At 50.3% G+C, this 15,250-nt stretch overlaps 1 protein-coding gene and 1 long non-coding RNA gene across 2 annotated transcripts; one reads left to right on the forward strand and one right to left on the reverse strand.

Annotated features, from left to right (window-relative positions):
• The first annotated feature begins 4,549 nt into the window (after positions 1-4,549).
• Positions 4,550-12,479, forward strand: LOC112241886 (sterile alpha motif domain containing 1b). Its single transcript, XM_042316093.1, has 6 exons — positions 4,550-5,211; positions 6,601-6,897; positions 7,640-7,700; positions 10,436-10,541; positions 11,388-11,502; positions 12,110-12,479. The coding sequence occupies exons 1-6, from the start codon at positions 4,720-4,722 to the stop codon at positions 12,248-12,250; spliced, it is 1,212 nt and encodes a 403-aa protein (XP_042172027.1). The 5' UTR covers positions 4,550-4,719; the 3' UTR covers positions 12,251-12,479.
• Positions 12,480-14,007: 1,528 nt separating this feature from the next.
• LOC121845218 lies at positions 14,008-14,388 on the reverse strand. Its single transcript, XR_006082450.1, has 3 exons — positions 14,365-14,388; positions 14,114-14,227; positions 14,008-14,075 (listed from the first exon to the last, which is right to left on the reverse strand). It is a non-coding gene; the product is annotated as an uncharacterized LOC121845218 (long non-coding RNA).
• Positions 14,389-15,250: the final 862 nt, after the last annotated feature.

The following is a 15,250-nucleotide window of genomic DNA, read 5'->3' on the forward strand; positions in this document are numbered from 1 at the left end:
TGTAACAACTGTCTCCTAACTACCATATTGGGACAGGGCCATTATCTGTAACAACTGTCTCCTAACTACCATATTGGGACAGGCACCTGTCTCTGTAACAACTGTCTCCTAACTACCATATTGGGACAGGCACCTGTCTCTGTAACAACTGTCTCCTAACTACCATATTGGGACAGGCACCTGTCTCTGAAACAACTGTCTCCTAACTACCATATTGGGACAGGGACATTCTCTGTAACAAATGTCCCCTAACTACCATATTGGGACCGGGCCGTTCTCTGTAACAACTGTCTCCTAACTACCATATTGGGACAGGGCCATTCTCTGTAACAACTGTCTCCTAACTACCATATTGGGACAGGCACCTGTCTCTGTAACAACTGTCTCCTAACTACCATATTGGGACAGGGCAATTCTCTGTAACAACTGTCTCCTAACTACCATATTGGGACAGGGCCATTCTCTGTAACAACTGTCTCCTAACTACCATATTGGGACAGGCACCTGTCTCTGTAACAACTGTCTCCTAACTACCATATTGGGACAGGGCATTCTCTGTAACAACTGTCTCCTAACTACCATATTGGGACAGGGCAATTCTCTGTAACAACTGTCTCCTAACTACCATATTGGGACAGGGCAATTCTCTGTAACAACTGTCTCCTAACTACCATATTGGGACAGGGCAATTCTCTGTAACAACTGTCTCCTAAACACCATATTGGGACAGGGCATTCTCTGTAACAACTGTCTCCTAACTACCATATTGGGACAGGCACCTGTCTCTGTAACAACTGTCTCCTAACTACCATATTGGGACAGGGCCATTCTCTGTAACAACTGTCTCCTAACTACCATATTGGGACAGGCATCTGTCTCTGTAACAACTGTCTCCTAACTACCATATTGGGACAGGCACCTGTCTCTGTAACAACTGTCTCCTAACTACCATATTGGGACAGGGCCGTTCTCTGTAACAACTGTCTCCTAACTACCATATTGGGACAGGGCCTTTCTCTGTAACAACTGTCTCCTAACTACCATATTGGGACAGGGCCATTCTCTGTAACAACTGTCTCCTAAGTACCATATTGGGACAGGGAAATTCTCTGTAGCAACTGTCTCCTAACTAGCATGTTGGGACAGGCACCTGTCTCTGTAACAACTGTCTCCTAACTACCATATTGGGACAGGCACCTGTCTCCGAAACAACTGTCTCCTAACTACCATATTGGGACAGGGACATCCCCTTTACAACTGTCCCCTAACTACCATATTGGGACAGGGCAATTCTCTGTAACAACTGTCTCCTAAGTACCATATTGGGACAGGCATCTGTCTCTGTAACAACTGTCTCCTAACTACCATATTGGGACAGGCACATGTCTCTGTAACAACTGTCTCCTAACTACCATATTGGGACAGGGCCGTTCTCTGTAACAACTGTCTCCTAACTACCATATTGGGACAGGCGCCTGTCTCTGTAACAACTGTCTCCTAACTACCATATTGGGACAGGCGCCTGTCTCTGTAACAACTGTCTCCTATGTACTAGGCTAGCATATTGCTCCACACATACTGGTATTTGTTCTGAATGGACCCCTGTTCCCTAAATAGTGCACTACTTTCGACCAGAACCCTATGGGCTCTGGTCAAAAGTAGTGCACTCTAAAGGGAATAGGGTGCCATTTGGGACAAACGCACAACACTCTGCACTCACCTCCCCCACCCTCCCCCTCTCCTACCCCCCTTGGCGTGTGTCGTCATCCCCCCGGTGGACCAAGCTTGAGGAAGCTACAGAAGGTCTTGATGTTATTGTTTCCAGTGTGGTGTGTTCTTCCTGTCCTTGTGTTAATACATACACTCAACTGTACACTTCTGTCTTGACACTAGTTCCATTCAGATGAATAATAATAATAATAATAATAAGGCACATAGCAGATACTTCTTTCCAACGCGACGGTCAGGGGTTCTGTTGTCTGGGTGTGCCCAGCGGGAATTGAACCTCTCGTGTCGTGATGCTCTTATCAACTGAGCGTCGTGGAACCAGTTCATGTTCTGTCTTCTTAATGACCTGCATTCCTTCTGTCAAATCCAGCCTCGTAGTTTACTCATTCTCACGTTAAACACATCACAACTCATTCCTTCTGTCAAATCCAGCCTCGTAGTTTACTCATTCTCACGTTAAACACATCACAACTCATTCCTTCTGTCAAATCCAGCCTCGTAGTTTACTCATTCTCACGTTAAACACATCACAACTCATTCCTTCTGTCAAATCCAGCCTCGTAGTTTACTCATTCTCACGTTAAACACATCACAACTCATTTAACATCTTCTATTAGAAAGGTGTCATTACATGCTCTGACTCCGTTGTCCAGGTTTGAAAATAACATTATATTGTCATTATTACTATTATTATTATAATTACATTGTCTTAACACTCTTCTCCTTTGAATACAATTCCATATTCTCTTCTACTCTTTAATGTCGTGTTCCGTCGCCTAATATCATAGGGCAGGTCCCAAATGGCACCATATTCCCTACTTAGTGCACTACTTTTGACCCAGGCCTATAGAGCTCTCTGGCCAAGAGTAGTGCACAAAGTAGGGCACAGTGTTCCATTTGGGACGCAACCCGTGGACCGCTGTTTATCCCCTCATTCACAGTCTCCTCAATGTATTTCTAGGCCATCCTCCTCTCAGCCGTGGACAGGCACAATGCTGGTGTATATATATGTACTATATACATACTGTTGCACTTTCTAGGAAAATACATAAGGCCTGTAGTCTTTTTAAACCATATGACTGGGATCACACAATTCTTAATTCCCTGGTTTTACACAAATCCTGGCTGGAAGATTCCTGGGAATATGAGGGGAATAAGCAGGAACTCCGGGACTCCTTCCACCAGGATTTCTGGGAAAAGTGATAATTTGGGGAAAGTTGGGGACTGCAGCAGCCCTATAGGATCCTCAGCACTCCAAAGGGAGGTGTTTAAAGACCCTGTCTAATACCACCACATGAAAAGAAAAACAATAAAACACAAAGTGTCATATTTTGCAACTTGAGTATCAGTACAATAAAGTTTTACTTGTTAAAATGACCAACACAAGGGATTGTGTGTGCTGTTTGTTTGCGTGATATAGCACCAGTTTTTTTCCCAAACCTCACGTTGTGGACCCCCAGACATTTCACCACTTTGTTGAAACCCTGAACTAGTTGACCTTGGGACGCTAACTGTAGAACAGATCAAATATGTGGACTGGCTGGGGCTCCCTGAGGAGAGGTTTGAAAACCACGGACATAGCCTAAACTCACTTTAAAACTATTGGGGACTGACACACACATACCTGTAGACCTTTTCAATCCATCTTGAATATTTAATTAGAGACGAACAGACTCTGTGTAGGTCTGTGAGACGCGTTTCCTGTAAGCCCGTTTAGCCTAGAGGCATCGTCTCCCAATGCAGTCATGCAGACAACTGTTGGCTCTTTAGTCTGGACTCTGGAGAGACCCACCTAAGACGTGTTCATATGCAGAAATCCAAAAGAATACCATTTCCAAATCTGTGTATGTATTACAACCAATAAAAGCGTGTTTACGTTTCCCAAAAGCAGCGGGAATGTGAACAAAGAGCGATGTGCTTGAGATGCGCAGAAAAAAGAAAAAAACTCTACCTTAAATAAACTACCGTCCGCGTATGTCTGCTGTGGGTGAACTGAAGGGGACGCCATCTTCGTCGGTCCACCTTAAGCGCACAATGTGGCCAACGCATGCGCACATCGAGGCTTCCGTTGTTCATTCTCCGCTCTGCCGGGCTCGCTCTCTGCTCGCGCTGGGTCGGTATAGGAGAGCGACTTACAGCGTCACTTCAGAAACAACAAGAGAGAAAAGACGCACTCGGCCAAACCCAAACTCAACCGCTGGGAAAACAACAACAACAATGTCCGAATCCAAGTACCGGGACTGGATCCTCGAGACCATCGACTCTCTACGCTCACGGAAAGCCCGACCGGACCTTGAGAGAATATGTCGTATGGTCCGGAGAAGACACGGCTCGGATCCAGACAGAACCCGGGAGGAACTGGAGAAACTGATCCAGGAGCAAACAGTGCTCAAAGTTAGCTACAAGGGCTCCATATCCTACAGGAATGCGGCGAAGGTGCAGAGAAAGAGTCGAAAGAAGAGTGACTTCACGCCGGGTAGCGGCGGCGGTAGCGAGGTGGAGGGAGAGCAAGCCAAACACTCCAGTTTGAACAACAACGGGGACAGCGCGCACAGCTTTACCGACCTAGAGGAGGTGGAGAGCCGGGACCGAGAGGAGGATTCTGTCTCCGAGCCGAGTGAGTGCCCTGACCCCCGGCCCGAAACCCCGGGTATCACCTCCGAGAAAAAAACAAAAGCTTTTTCCACTGAATAGCGGAAACGGCCCTGGCTACTGCCCGGGTTGTGGCGAAACGGGCTGTGCTGCCGGGAGAGGTTGCAGTGGGAAAGCAAGTGCGTCAAAAGACAAGAGATTAGGAGAAAGAGGAGGAGGGGGTCAGGAGGGGGTGGCAGCAGCGCTTTGGCCGGCAACCACGAAACAAAACCGGGCCAAGATGGGAGCGGCGCTCCGAGCAAAGCAAAGGGTGTCTGGGGTGGAGGAGGGGGGGTGGAGACGACGGGGCAGGAGGGCAGCAGTAGCTGCGTCGGTGTTGCTGCTGAAACGGAAAATAAAATGAACCAGGGAAGCTCCAACAGCAACAGCCAGCTCCTGCGGCCGAAACAGCTTCAGCCAGAATCTCCACCTGTCAAACCCAAACTCCGGGCCGGACGAGGTGAGGGGAACCCGGGGGTCGGGGGTAGCGGGCAAACCAGCTCGGATTTGGGCGAAAGACTGATCGCCTCCGTCCGCAGACTAGCCGAGCAGAACCGAGCCTCCGCGTTAAGAGGGGAGACCCGCGGGGGCCACAAGCCACTGGGACTGAAGGAGATCCTGGGTTACCTGACCAGCCAAGACGGCCCCTCATCTGAGGGTAAGCTGACCCGTAACAGGGTCAAGGTGGTTCTGGAGAGAGAGGTGGCGAGAGGTCGGCTGCGGAGGACCCGGTGTGGGAACATCACTCTCCCGGTGAGGGGAGTGGAGACAGCGTCAACCCCAGCGAAGCCACCCGGCCCCGCTAACAGACTGCTGAAGAGCGCACTGCAGGATAAGCACATTGGGAAAAAGGTAACTTAATATTTCCAACACGTCCTATAGACTACACAGAGAGAGGAAGAGCTGAACAGACTCACTACACCCTGTCTGCTTATGAATTAATGATCAAGATATCAAAACAGCGCAGACAGACGTCTTTCTCTTTTCTCCCTGGATATAATCCCTGATTCTCTCTCATTCAGCCTAACTCAGCTAAATCGCATGTAAAAACTATTCTGAAGGCAAATCTATCATTTGCCCTAAATTAATCTTGGGTTTAAAATGACGTTTCTGGGCTGGTGTGTTTTGTGTGAACGGTAGCCAATGGTAACGTGAACCAGTGCGCTTGCAGAACAGACATCCTGATTTTTTTGTCCTCGACACGCAACTGTGTCTTGCTGCCTGCTCTCTGTTTCCTGTAGGGCTCCACTGCCATCCAGGCAGCACAAAAGGTGCGGGCTTTCAACAGCGCTCTCTCGTCCGCTCGCTTCTCTTGTTCCAGATTCACCGCACACACAGGAGCACGTCGAGACCGTAATGCGCTGTAGTGGTTCCTCTGTGTTTGGCGCGGTGAAAGTTCGGCTATAGGCTACCGTCCCTATATCATAGACTGTGTCTAGCTGGCTGTAAATTATGCAGACAGACGTACGGACGGGGGCGTTACGTGGTTAATTCGGTGGAATAGTTTGTGAAAATGAAAGCATACTTTCCACGTCGGAAAGTCTGTCTGCGCCAAGGCTGTATTCGCATCACAGCAGCTTGTTTCCCCCGTTATAATCTTCTTAGTTCCGTTCTTTTCTCTCTCCCTCTATCCCCGCCTCTCTCTCATGTTTCGTTCCTCATTACGCCCTTTCTAGGCGGCTACCTTTTTTTAACGGAACAAACGCATGCTCTCTCTCTCTCTCTCGGTGATGTAACTGTAGCCATATGCACACCCAGTCACCAAGCAAGACGCACTGATTCTCTCATGAAATGTTATATTGATTGTAAAACCGAGCGGGCAGTGCGTGTATTTAAGCCGAACACGGGACTGTTGTGGCGGGTCTAGCGCTGTCGATGCAGCCGGTTGCTGCCTGGGTCATTACAAAGGACGCGCCGTCTGCGCTTAACTCGAGCTGCGCTGCCTGTCTATAATGAACCAGTGGACAAAAGAGGTCGCAGTAATGTAGGGAGGGAGAGAGAGCAACAAACATGCGCGCGCCAAAGTATGATTCAGCCTATTTCGCCGCTATACGTTAAACGAGTGAGCGACTGTTGGCTACCTAGTTATGTAGCCTGTTTCCTGAAAATAAAGACATGTCTGACTGCATGTCACATATGCCTTTCTTACTCTGTTAACTCTGATCTGCTCATTCATACTATGCTGAAACACTGAATTCTTTCTCTCTCTGAACCCCCCCCACCCCCTCTCTGTCTTCCTAGGAGGTGAAAGAGGAGGAGCCAATGGAGACAGAGAGTGGAGAGGAGGAGGAGGATGAAGAGGAGAAGGGAACAGGGGATGCTGAGGATGGGGGGCAGAGTGACACCCAAACCTCAGGGGGTGAGGAGGGTTCTAAAGGGGGGACTTGCCCTGCCCCGGTTCCCATGGAAACGGAACCCAGGAATGGTGATGACATCACTGGAGGTTCTGAGGGGCAGGCGGGGGTTAAGCAGGAGGACAAACAACCGGAACACACAACCAATACGGTCTCTCCAGACCAGATACACACAGACACACAGGTACAGGCTTCCCCTTCACATCTCTATGTATTTCTCTCTGTTGGTCTGTTTCTTGCTTTTCATTTCCCTTTTTCATATTGAGTCATTTCCTGGGAAAATCACTCTCTTTTGTCTCTCTCTGTCTCCCTCTGTCTGTCTCCCTCTGTCTGTCTCCCTCTGTCTCTGTCTGTCTCCCTCTGTCTCTGTCTGTCTCTCTCTGTGTCTCTCTCTGTGTCTCTGTCTCTCTCGGTCTCCCTCTGTCTGTCTCCCTCTGTCTGTCTCCCTCTGTCTCTGTCTGTCTGTCTCTGTCTGTCTCTGTCTGTCTCTCTCTGTGTCTCTCTCTGTGTCTCTGTCTCTCTCTCTGTCTCCCTCTGTCTCTGTCTGTCTCACTCTGTCTGTCTCTGTCTGTCACTCTCTGTGTCTCTCTCTGTGTCTCTGTCTCTCTCTCTGTCTCTCTCTTTGTCTCTCTCTGTCTGTCTCCCTCTGTCTGTCTCCCTCTGTCTGTCTCTCTCTCTCTGTCTCTCTCTCTCTTTGTCTCTGTCTCTCTCAATTCAATGATAGGAAACATATGGTAACATTGCCAAAGCAAGTTAAATAGATAATAAACAAAAGTGAAATAAGCAAAAAAAATGAACAGTAAACATTACACTCACAAAAGTTCCAAATGAATAAAGACATTTCAAATGTCATTATGTCTATATACAGTGCTGTAACAATGTGCAAATAGTTAGTCTCTCTCTCTCTCTCTCTCTCTCTCTCTCAGGATCAGAATGTGGTACAGTCAGAGAGAGAGCCACCTCTGTCCTCTGTCCACAACCACAACTGTGAGTTCTGCTTTAGAACGCCTGACTGTGTGGGAGTGCATGTTCATACATGTGTCTAACCCCTTGTCTGTCTAACCCCTCTGTGTGTGTGCAGTGCTAACCCCTCTGTGTGTGTGCAGTGCTAACCCCTCTCAATTCAATGTGTGTGTGCAGTGCTAACCCCTCTGTGTGTGTGTGCAAGTTAACCCCTCTGTGTGTGTGCAGTGCTAACCCCTCTGTGTGTGTGCAGTGCTAACCCCTCTGTGTGTGTGCTAACCCCTCTGTGTGTGTGCAGTGCTAACCCCTCTGTGTGTGTGCAGTTAACCCCTCTGTGTGTGTGCAGTGCTAACCCCTCGTGCAGTGCTAACCCCTCTGTGTGTGAATAACCCCTCTGTGTGTGCAGTTCAAACCCCTCATTGTGTGCTAACCCCCCTCTGTGTGTGCAGTGCTAACCCCTCTGTGTGTGTGCAGTGCTAACCCTCTGTGTGTGTGCAGTGCTAACCCCTCTGTGTGTGTGCAGTGCTAACCCCTCTGTGTGTGTGCAGTGCTAACCCCTCTGTGTGTGAGCGCGTGCAGTGCTAACCCCTCTGTGTGTGTGCACAACCACCTCTGTGTGTTCTGCTTTGCCTGACTGTGTGGTGCAGTGCTAACCCCTCTGTGTGTGTGTAGTGCTAACCCCTCTGTGTGTGTGCAGTGCTAACCCCTCTGTGTGTGTGCAGTGCTAACCCCTCTGTGTGTGTGCAGTGCTAACCCCTCTGTGTGTGTGCAGTGCTAACCCCTCTGTGTGTGCAGTGCTAACCCCTCTGTGTGTGTGCAGTGCTAACCCCCTGTGTGTGTGTGTGTGCAGTGTTAACCCCTCTGTGTGTGTGTGCAGTGTGCAGTGCTAACCCCTCTGTGTGTGTGCAGTGCTAACCCCTCTGTGTGTGTGCAGTGCTAACCCCTCTGTGTGTGTGCAGTGCTAACCCCTCTGTGTGTGTGCAGTGCTAACCCCCTCTGTGTGTGCAGTGCTAACCCCTCTGTGTGTGTGCAGTGCTAACCCCTCTGTGTGTGTGCAGTGCTAACCCCTCCCCTCTGTGTGTGTGCAGTGCTAACCCCTCTGTGTGTGTGCAGTGCTAACCCCTCTGTGTGTGTGCAGTGCTAACCCCTCTGTGTGTGTGCAGTGCTAACCCTCTGTGTGTGTGCAGTGTAACCCCCCTCTGTGTGTGTGCAGTGCTAACCCCTCTGTGTGTGTGCAGTGCTAACCCCTCTGTGTGTGTGCAGTGCTAACCCCTCTGTGTGTGTGCAGTGCTAACCCCTCTGTGTGTGTGTGCAGTGCTAACCCCTCTGTGTGTGTGCAGTGCTAACCCCTCTGTGTGTGTGCAGTGCTAACCCCTCTGTGTGTGTGCAGTGCTAACCCCTCTGTGTGTGTGCAGTGTTAACCCCTCTGTGTGTGTGCAGTGCTAACCCCTCTGTGTGTGTGCAGTGCTAACCCCTCTGTGTGTGTGTGCTAACCCCTCTGTGTGCAGTGCTACCCCTCTGTGTGTGTGCAGTGTTAACCCCTCTGTGTGTGTGCAGTGCTAACCCCTCTGTGTGTTTGCAGTGCTAACCCCTCTGTGCGTGTGCAGTGTTAACCCCTCTGTGTGTGTGCAGTGCTAACCCCTCTGTGTGTGTGCAGTGCTAACCCCTCTGTGTGTGTGTGTGCTAACCCCTCTGTGTGTGTGCAGTGCTAACCCCTGTGTGTGTGTGTGCAGTGCTAACCCCTCTGTGCGTGTGCAGTGTTAACCCCTCTGTGTGTGTGCAGTAACCCCTCTGTGTGTGCGTGTGCAGTGCTAACCCCTCTGTGTGTGTGCGTGTGCAGTGCTAACCCCTCTGTGTGTGTGCAGTGCTAACCCCTCTGTGTGTGTGCAGTGCTAACCCCTCTGTGTGTGTGCTGTGTGTGCAGTGCTAACCCCTCTGTGTGTGTGCAGTGCTAACCCCTCTGTGTGTGTGTGTGCAGTGCTAACCCCCCTCTGTGTGTGTGCAGTGCTAACCCCTCTGTGTGTGTGCAGTGCTAACCCCTCTGTGTGTGTGCAGTGCTAACCCCTCTGTGCGTGTGCAGTGCTAACCCCTCTGTGTGTGTGCGTGCAGTGCTAACCCCTCTGTGTGTGTGCAGTGCTAACCCCTCTGTGTCCTGTGTGTGTGCAGTGCTAACCCCTCTGTGTGTGTGCTAACCCCTCATGCGTGTGCAGTGTTAACCCCTCTGTGCGTGTGCAGTGCTAACCCCTCTGTGTGTGTATTTCTAACCCCTCTATGCGTGTGCAGTGCTAACCCCTCTGTGCGTGTGCAGTGCTAACCCCTCTGTGTGTGTGCAGTGCTAACCCCTCTGTGTGTGTGCAGTGTCAACCCCTCTGTGTGTGCGTGTGCAGTGCTAACCCCTCTGTGTGTGTGCAGTGTCAACCCCTCTGGCAGTGTAGGTGTGCGTGTGCAGTGCTAACCCCTCTGTGTGTGTGCAGTGAAGACTGCTAACCCCTCTGTGTGTGTGCAGTGCAATAACCCCTCTGTGTGTGTGCAGTGCTAACCCCTCTGTGTGTGTGCAGTGCTGTGAGTGTAACCCCTCTGTGTGTGCAGTGCTAACTCCTCTGTGTGTGCAGTGTGAGGAACCCTCTGTGTGTGAGTGTGCGTGTGCAGTGCTAACCCCTTGTGTGTGTGCAGTGAGGTGCAACCCCTCTGTGTGTGCGCGTGCAGTGCTAACCCCTCTGTGCGTGTGCAGTGCTAACCCCTCTCCTCCGTTCCAGCAGGTTCGGCCTGTAAGACAGAGGTGGGTGTGTCCTCCTGTCTCCTCACCCCCACTGCCTCACCTAGAGACTCTGGCCTGGCAGAGGAGAGAGGGATGAATGGAGGAGTGTGAGTATCACCTCAGCGAGAGGGTGGGAAGGAGGTAGGAGGAGAGAGAGAAGGGAGGAGCAGATGAGAGACAGAGGGGATGAATGAAGCAAGGAGAGTCAATATATTTCACATGAATGAGAGATGAGTAAATGAGGAAGTCTGAGTGAGCTGGAGGAAAGAGGGATGAGGGAGGGAGGAGCAGATGAGTGTATGGGATGAGGGAGGGAGGAGCAGATGAGTGTATGGGATGAGGGAGGGAGGAGCAGATGAGTGTATGGGATGAGGGAGGGAGGAGCAGATGAGTGTATGGGATGAGGGAGGGAGGAGCAGATGAGTGATGGGATGCAGATGTTTGGGATGAGGGAGGGAGGAGCATGGGATGAGAGGGTTGCAAGGATGCAGTGTTTGGGGAGGGAGGGAGGAGCAGATGAGTGTATGCGATGAGGGAGGGAGGAGCAGATGAGTGTATGGGATGAGGGAGGGAGGAGCAGAGGGGAGGGAGGAGCAGATGAGTGTATGGGATGAGGGAGGGAGGAGCAGATGAATGTATGGATGAGGGAGGGAGGGAGGAGCAGATGAATGTATGGGATGAGGGAGGGAGGGAGGAGCAGATGAGTGTATGGGATGAGGAGGGAGGGAGGAGCAGATGAGTGTATGGGATGAGGGAGGGAGGAGGGAGGAGCAGATGAGTGTATGGGATGAGGGAGGGAGGGAGGAGCAGATGCCTCAGATGAGTATGGGATGAGGGAGGGAGGGAGGGCGGCAAGAGATGCAGTGTGTGAAATATGAAAGTATAGTCTAGTCCCTTTAACTAAATGACAGTTACAAGTTGCAAACACTTAAACCCCCCCTCTCTTTTTCTAGGTTTGTGAAGTCTGAGCTGGGCAGTCTAAACCCAGTCAACTGGACAGTGTCTGATGTGGTCTGTTATTTCACGACAGCAGGGTTTGCAGAACAGGCCTTAGCCTTCAGGACTCAGGTGAGAAGAGACAGACAGCAGGGTTTGCAGAACAGGCCTTAGCCTTCAGGACTCAGGTGAGATGAGACAGACAGCAGGGTTCCAGAACAGGCCTTAGCCTTCAGGACTCAGGTCAGATGAGACAGACAGCAGGGTTCCAGAACAGGCCTTAGCCTTCAGGACTCAGGTCAGATGAGACAGACAGCAGGGTTCCAGAACAGGCCTTAGCCTTCAGGACTCAGGTGAGATGAGACAGACAGCAGGGTTCCAGAACAGGCCTTAGCCTTCAGGACTCAGGTCAGATGAGACAGACAGCAGGCCTTCAGGACTCAGGTGAGAAGAGACAGACAGCAGGGTTCCAGAACAGGCCTTCAGGACTCAGGTCAGATGAGACAGACAGCAGGCCTTCAGATCACCAGGGAGCATCAGAGATTCAGCAATCACACCTGTCAACCCTTTAGCAGTGTGACATTGTTGTATTTACTGTGTCGTTACTGTATTGGGTAACTACTATGTGTCTTATCTAGATCTACTTACTATGTAACTACTCCGTGTACCTACTATATTATAACTTTATAACTAAATATATTCTCTCTCTCTCTCTCTCTCTCTCTCTCCACCCAATCAGGAGATAGATGGGAAGTCCCTCCTCCTGATGCAGCGTAACGATGTCCTGACAGGCCTCTCAATCAGATTAGGCCCCGCCCTGAAGATCTATGAGCGCCATGTGAAGGTTCTGCAGAGAACACACTTTGAAGAGGACGACTGATGACTTTACCTGGAGAGAGAGACACACACACACTCCTCCTCCTCTCTCAACTTTAACTACGGAACATTCCAATCCCCAAACCCTGACCCCTGAACTCTAAACTGACCAACCCTCTCTAGGCCCCAACTCTCACATCCCCCTCTCCTGGACTCAACTCTCCTCTCCTCCTTCATCCATCTCTCCTCTCACATCCCTCTCTCCAAGCCACATCTCTCCTCTCACAACCCCCTCTCCTGGACTCAACTCTCCTCTCACATCCCTCTCTCCAAGCCACATCTCTCCTCTCACATCCCCCTCTCCTGGACTCAACTCTCCTCTCCTCCTTCATCCATCTCTCCTCTCACATCCCTCTCTCCAAGCCACATCTCTCCTCTCACAACCCCTCTCCAAGCCACATCTCTCCTCTCACATCCCCCTCTCCAAGCCACATCTCTCCTCTCACATCCCCCTCCTCCAACTCTCCTCTCCTCCCATCCATCTCTCCTCTCACATCCCCCTCTCCAAGCCACAACTCTCTCTCCTCTCACATCCCCCTCTCCAAGCCACAACTCTCCTCTCACATCCCCCTCTCACATCCCCCTCTCCAAGCCACAACTCTCCTCTCCTCTCACATCCCCCTCTCCAAGCCACAACTCTCCTCTCCTCTCACATCCCCCTCTAGAGCCACATCTCTCCTCTCACATCCCAATCTAGAGAATCCACATTTCTCCTCTCCTTCACACAGACCCCCTCTCCTGGACTCTACTCTTTGGGAGAGAACACATAGAGGAGAGAGATAGACAGAGAGAGAGAGAAGACTATGGAATAGAGAATCCTTGGATTTTTCCCTGAGGATGTTTTGAAGGACAGACCACCAAACAGAGACGAAAAAGAAATAAGGAAATAGGGAAAGAGAGAGAAGAGAAGAAGAGAAGATGATGCTATTGAATGTGTTTAACAGGCTTTGGTCTGGCATGTGTTTATTTGAGGTAAAGTTCTGCTTTGACCTTTGAACCTTTTTGAAGGACATTAGCCGCTGCTTTAGACTCCTGAACAATCAACCAATCCCCTGATCAGTGGCTGTCAGTGAAACATTGGCTTCATTCCAATTCTCCTGAACAATCAGCCAATCACCTGATCAGTGGCTGTCAGTGAAACATTGGCTTCATTCCAATTCTCCTGAACAATCAGCCAATCACCTGATCAGTGGCTGTCAGTGAAACATTGGCTTCATTCCAATTCTCCTGAAGTGTGTCCATGTACCCTGGTGGATTTAGAAGGCATGGAATGGTTTCAGTATATGGTGGCCACTGTGTCCACCTGGCTGAAGGGATCCTCCTCACTCAGATTACAGATCCAGGATCAGCTTATCCTCCCCATATCCAATAGGGGTTTTACAAGCAAAACTGATCATAGATCAGTGTCTAAAGACAACAACATAAACTGGTCTTTTAATGGTTCCTTTTGATTGTTTAAGGAAAACTTCATCCTCCTCTGAGTGTCCCGACTGGCACCCTGGCACCCTTTATAGTGCACTGCTTCTGACCAGGACCTATAGGACTCAGTGCACTGCTTCTGACCAGGGCCTATAGGACTCAGTGCACGGCCCTGGTCAAAAGTAGTGCACTAGGAAATAGGGTGCATTTGGGACGCAATCTGAGTCACCTACTAGGATGCAGGGCAGTGTTCAGGAGTGTAACCTCACAGACAGGAAGAGCAGCACCTGTGTAACCTCACAGACAGGAAGACAGTGAGCAGCACCTGTGTAACCTCACAGACAGGAAGACAGTGAGCAGCACCTGTGTAACCTCACAGACAGGAAGACAGTGAGCAGCACCTGTGTAACCTCACAGACAGGAAGACAGTGAGGTAACCTCAAGTAACCTCACAGACAGGAAGACAGTGAGCAGCACCTGTGTAACCTCACAGACAGGAAGACAGTGAGCAGCACCTGTGTAACCTCACAGACAGGAAGACAGTGAGCAGCACCTGTGTAACCTCACAGACTCACAGACAGTGTAACCTCACAGACAGGAGGACAGTGAGCAGCACCTGTGTAACCTCACAGACAGGAAGACAGAGCAGCACCTGTGTAACCTCACAGACAGGAAGTCAGTGAGCAGCACCTGTGTAACCTCACAGACAGGAAGACAGTGAGCAGCACCTGTGTAACCTCACAGACAGGAAGACAGTGAGCAGCACCTGTGTAACCTCACAGACAGGAGGACAGTGTTCAACGTGCTTCATTCAGAACAACCTTTGGTCCGACAGAAAACTAACATTCATTCAAATCATTATGCAACCTCTCTGTTGGAGTTAGAGGCTGGGGGCATTAAGAGGCTGGGGGTCTGGGACATTAAGAGCCTGGGGACGATGTTGACACTGGAACACTTTGTAACCTCTCTGTTGGAGTTAGAGGCTGGGGGCATTAAGAGGCTGGGGTCTGGGACATTAAGAGGCTGGGGACGATGTTGACACTGGAACACTTTGTAACCTCTCTGTTGGAGTTAGAGGCTGGGGGCATTAAGAGGCTGGGGGTCTGGGACATTAAGAGCCTGGGGACGATGTTGACACTGGAACACTTTGTAACCTCTCTGTTGGAGTTAGAGGCTGGGGACATTAAGAGGCTGGGACATTAAGACATTTTAAGAGGCTGGGGGTTTGGGACATTAAGAGGCTGGGGACGATGTTGACATTGGAAGACTTTGTAACCTCCGGACTAAACTGTTGTTGTTGTTAGCAGGTACTATGTGGTTTTATAACACGGTCTAAGGGTTGTTTAGAACAAACAGTGGACCTCTAAGATGATAGAGGGAGAGAGAGACACGGGACCAGAACAGGACAGTTTTTTGTGTCCGTGTTTTTTTGGGGGGGGGAATGTAAAGGATAGATTTTATACAAAAGTGAAGCCGCTTTAAATACCCAAAACCCCTTGTCCCCTGAGCCTAAGGCCTCCCAATCCCAAACATATACCCAGCCCTGCTCAGCCTCTACCCTTACTTCAGCTGGTCTAACCTATTC

The sequence above is a fragment of the Oncorhynchus tshawytscha genome, unplaced genomic scaffold, assembly GCF_018296145.1.
Source record: "Oncorhynchus tshawytscha isolate Ot180627B unplaced genomic scaffold, Otsh_v2.0 Un_contig_465_pilon_pilon, whole genome shotgun sequence".
Classification (NCBI taxonomy): domain Eukaryota; kingdom Metazoa; phylum Chordata; class Actinopteri; order Salmoniformes; family Salmonidae; genus Oncorhynchus; species Oncorhynchus tshawytscha.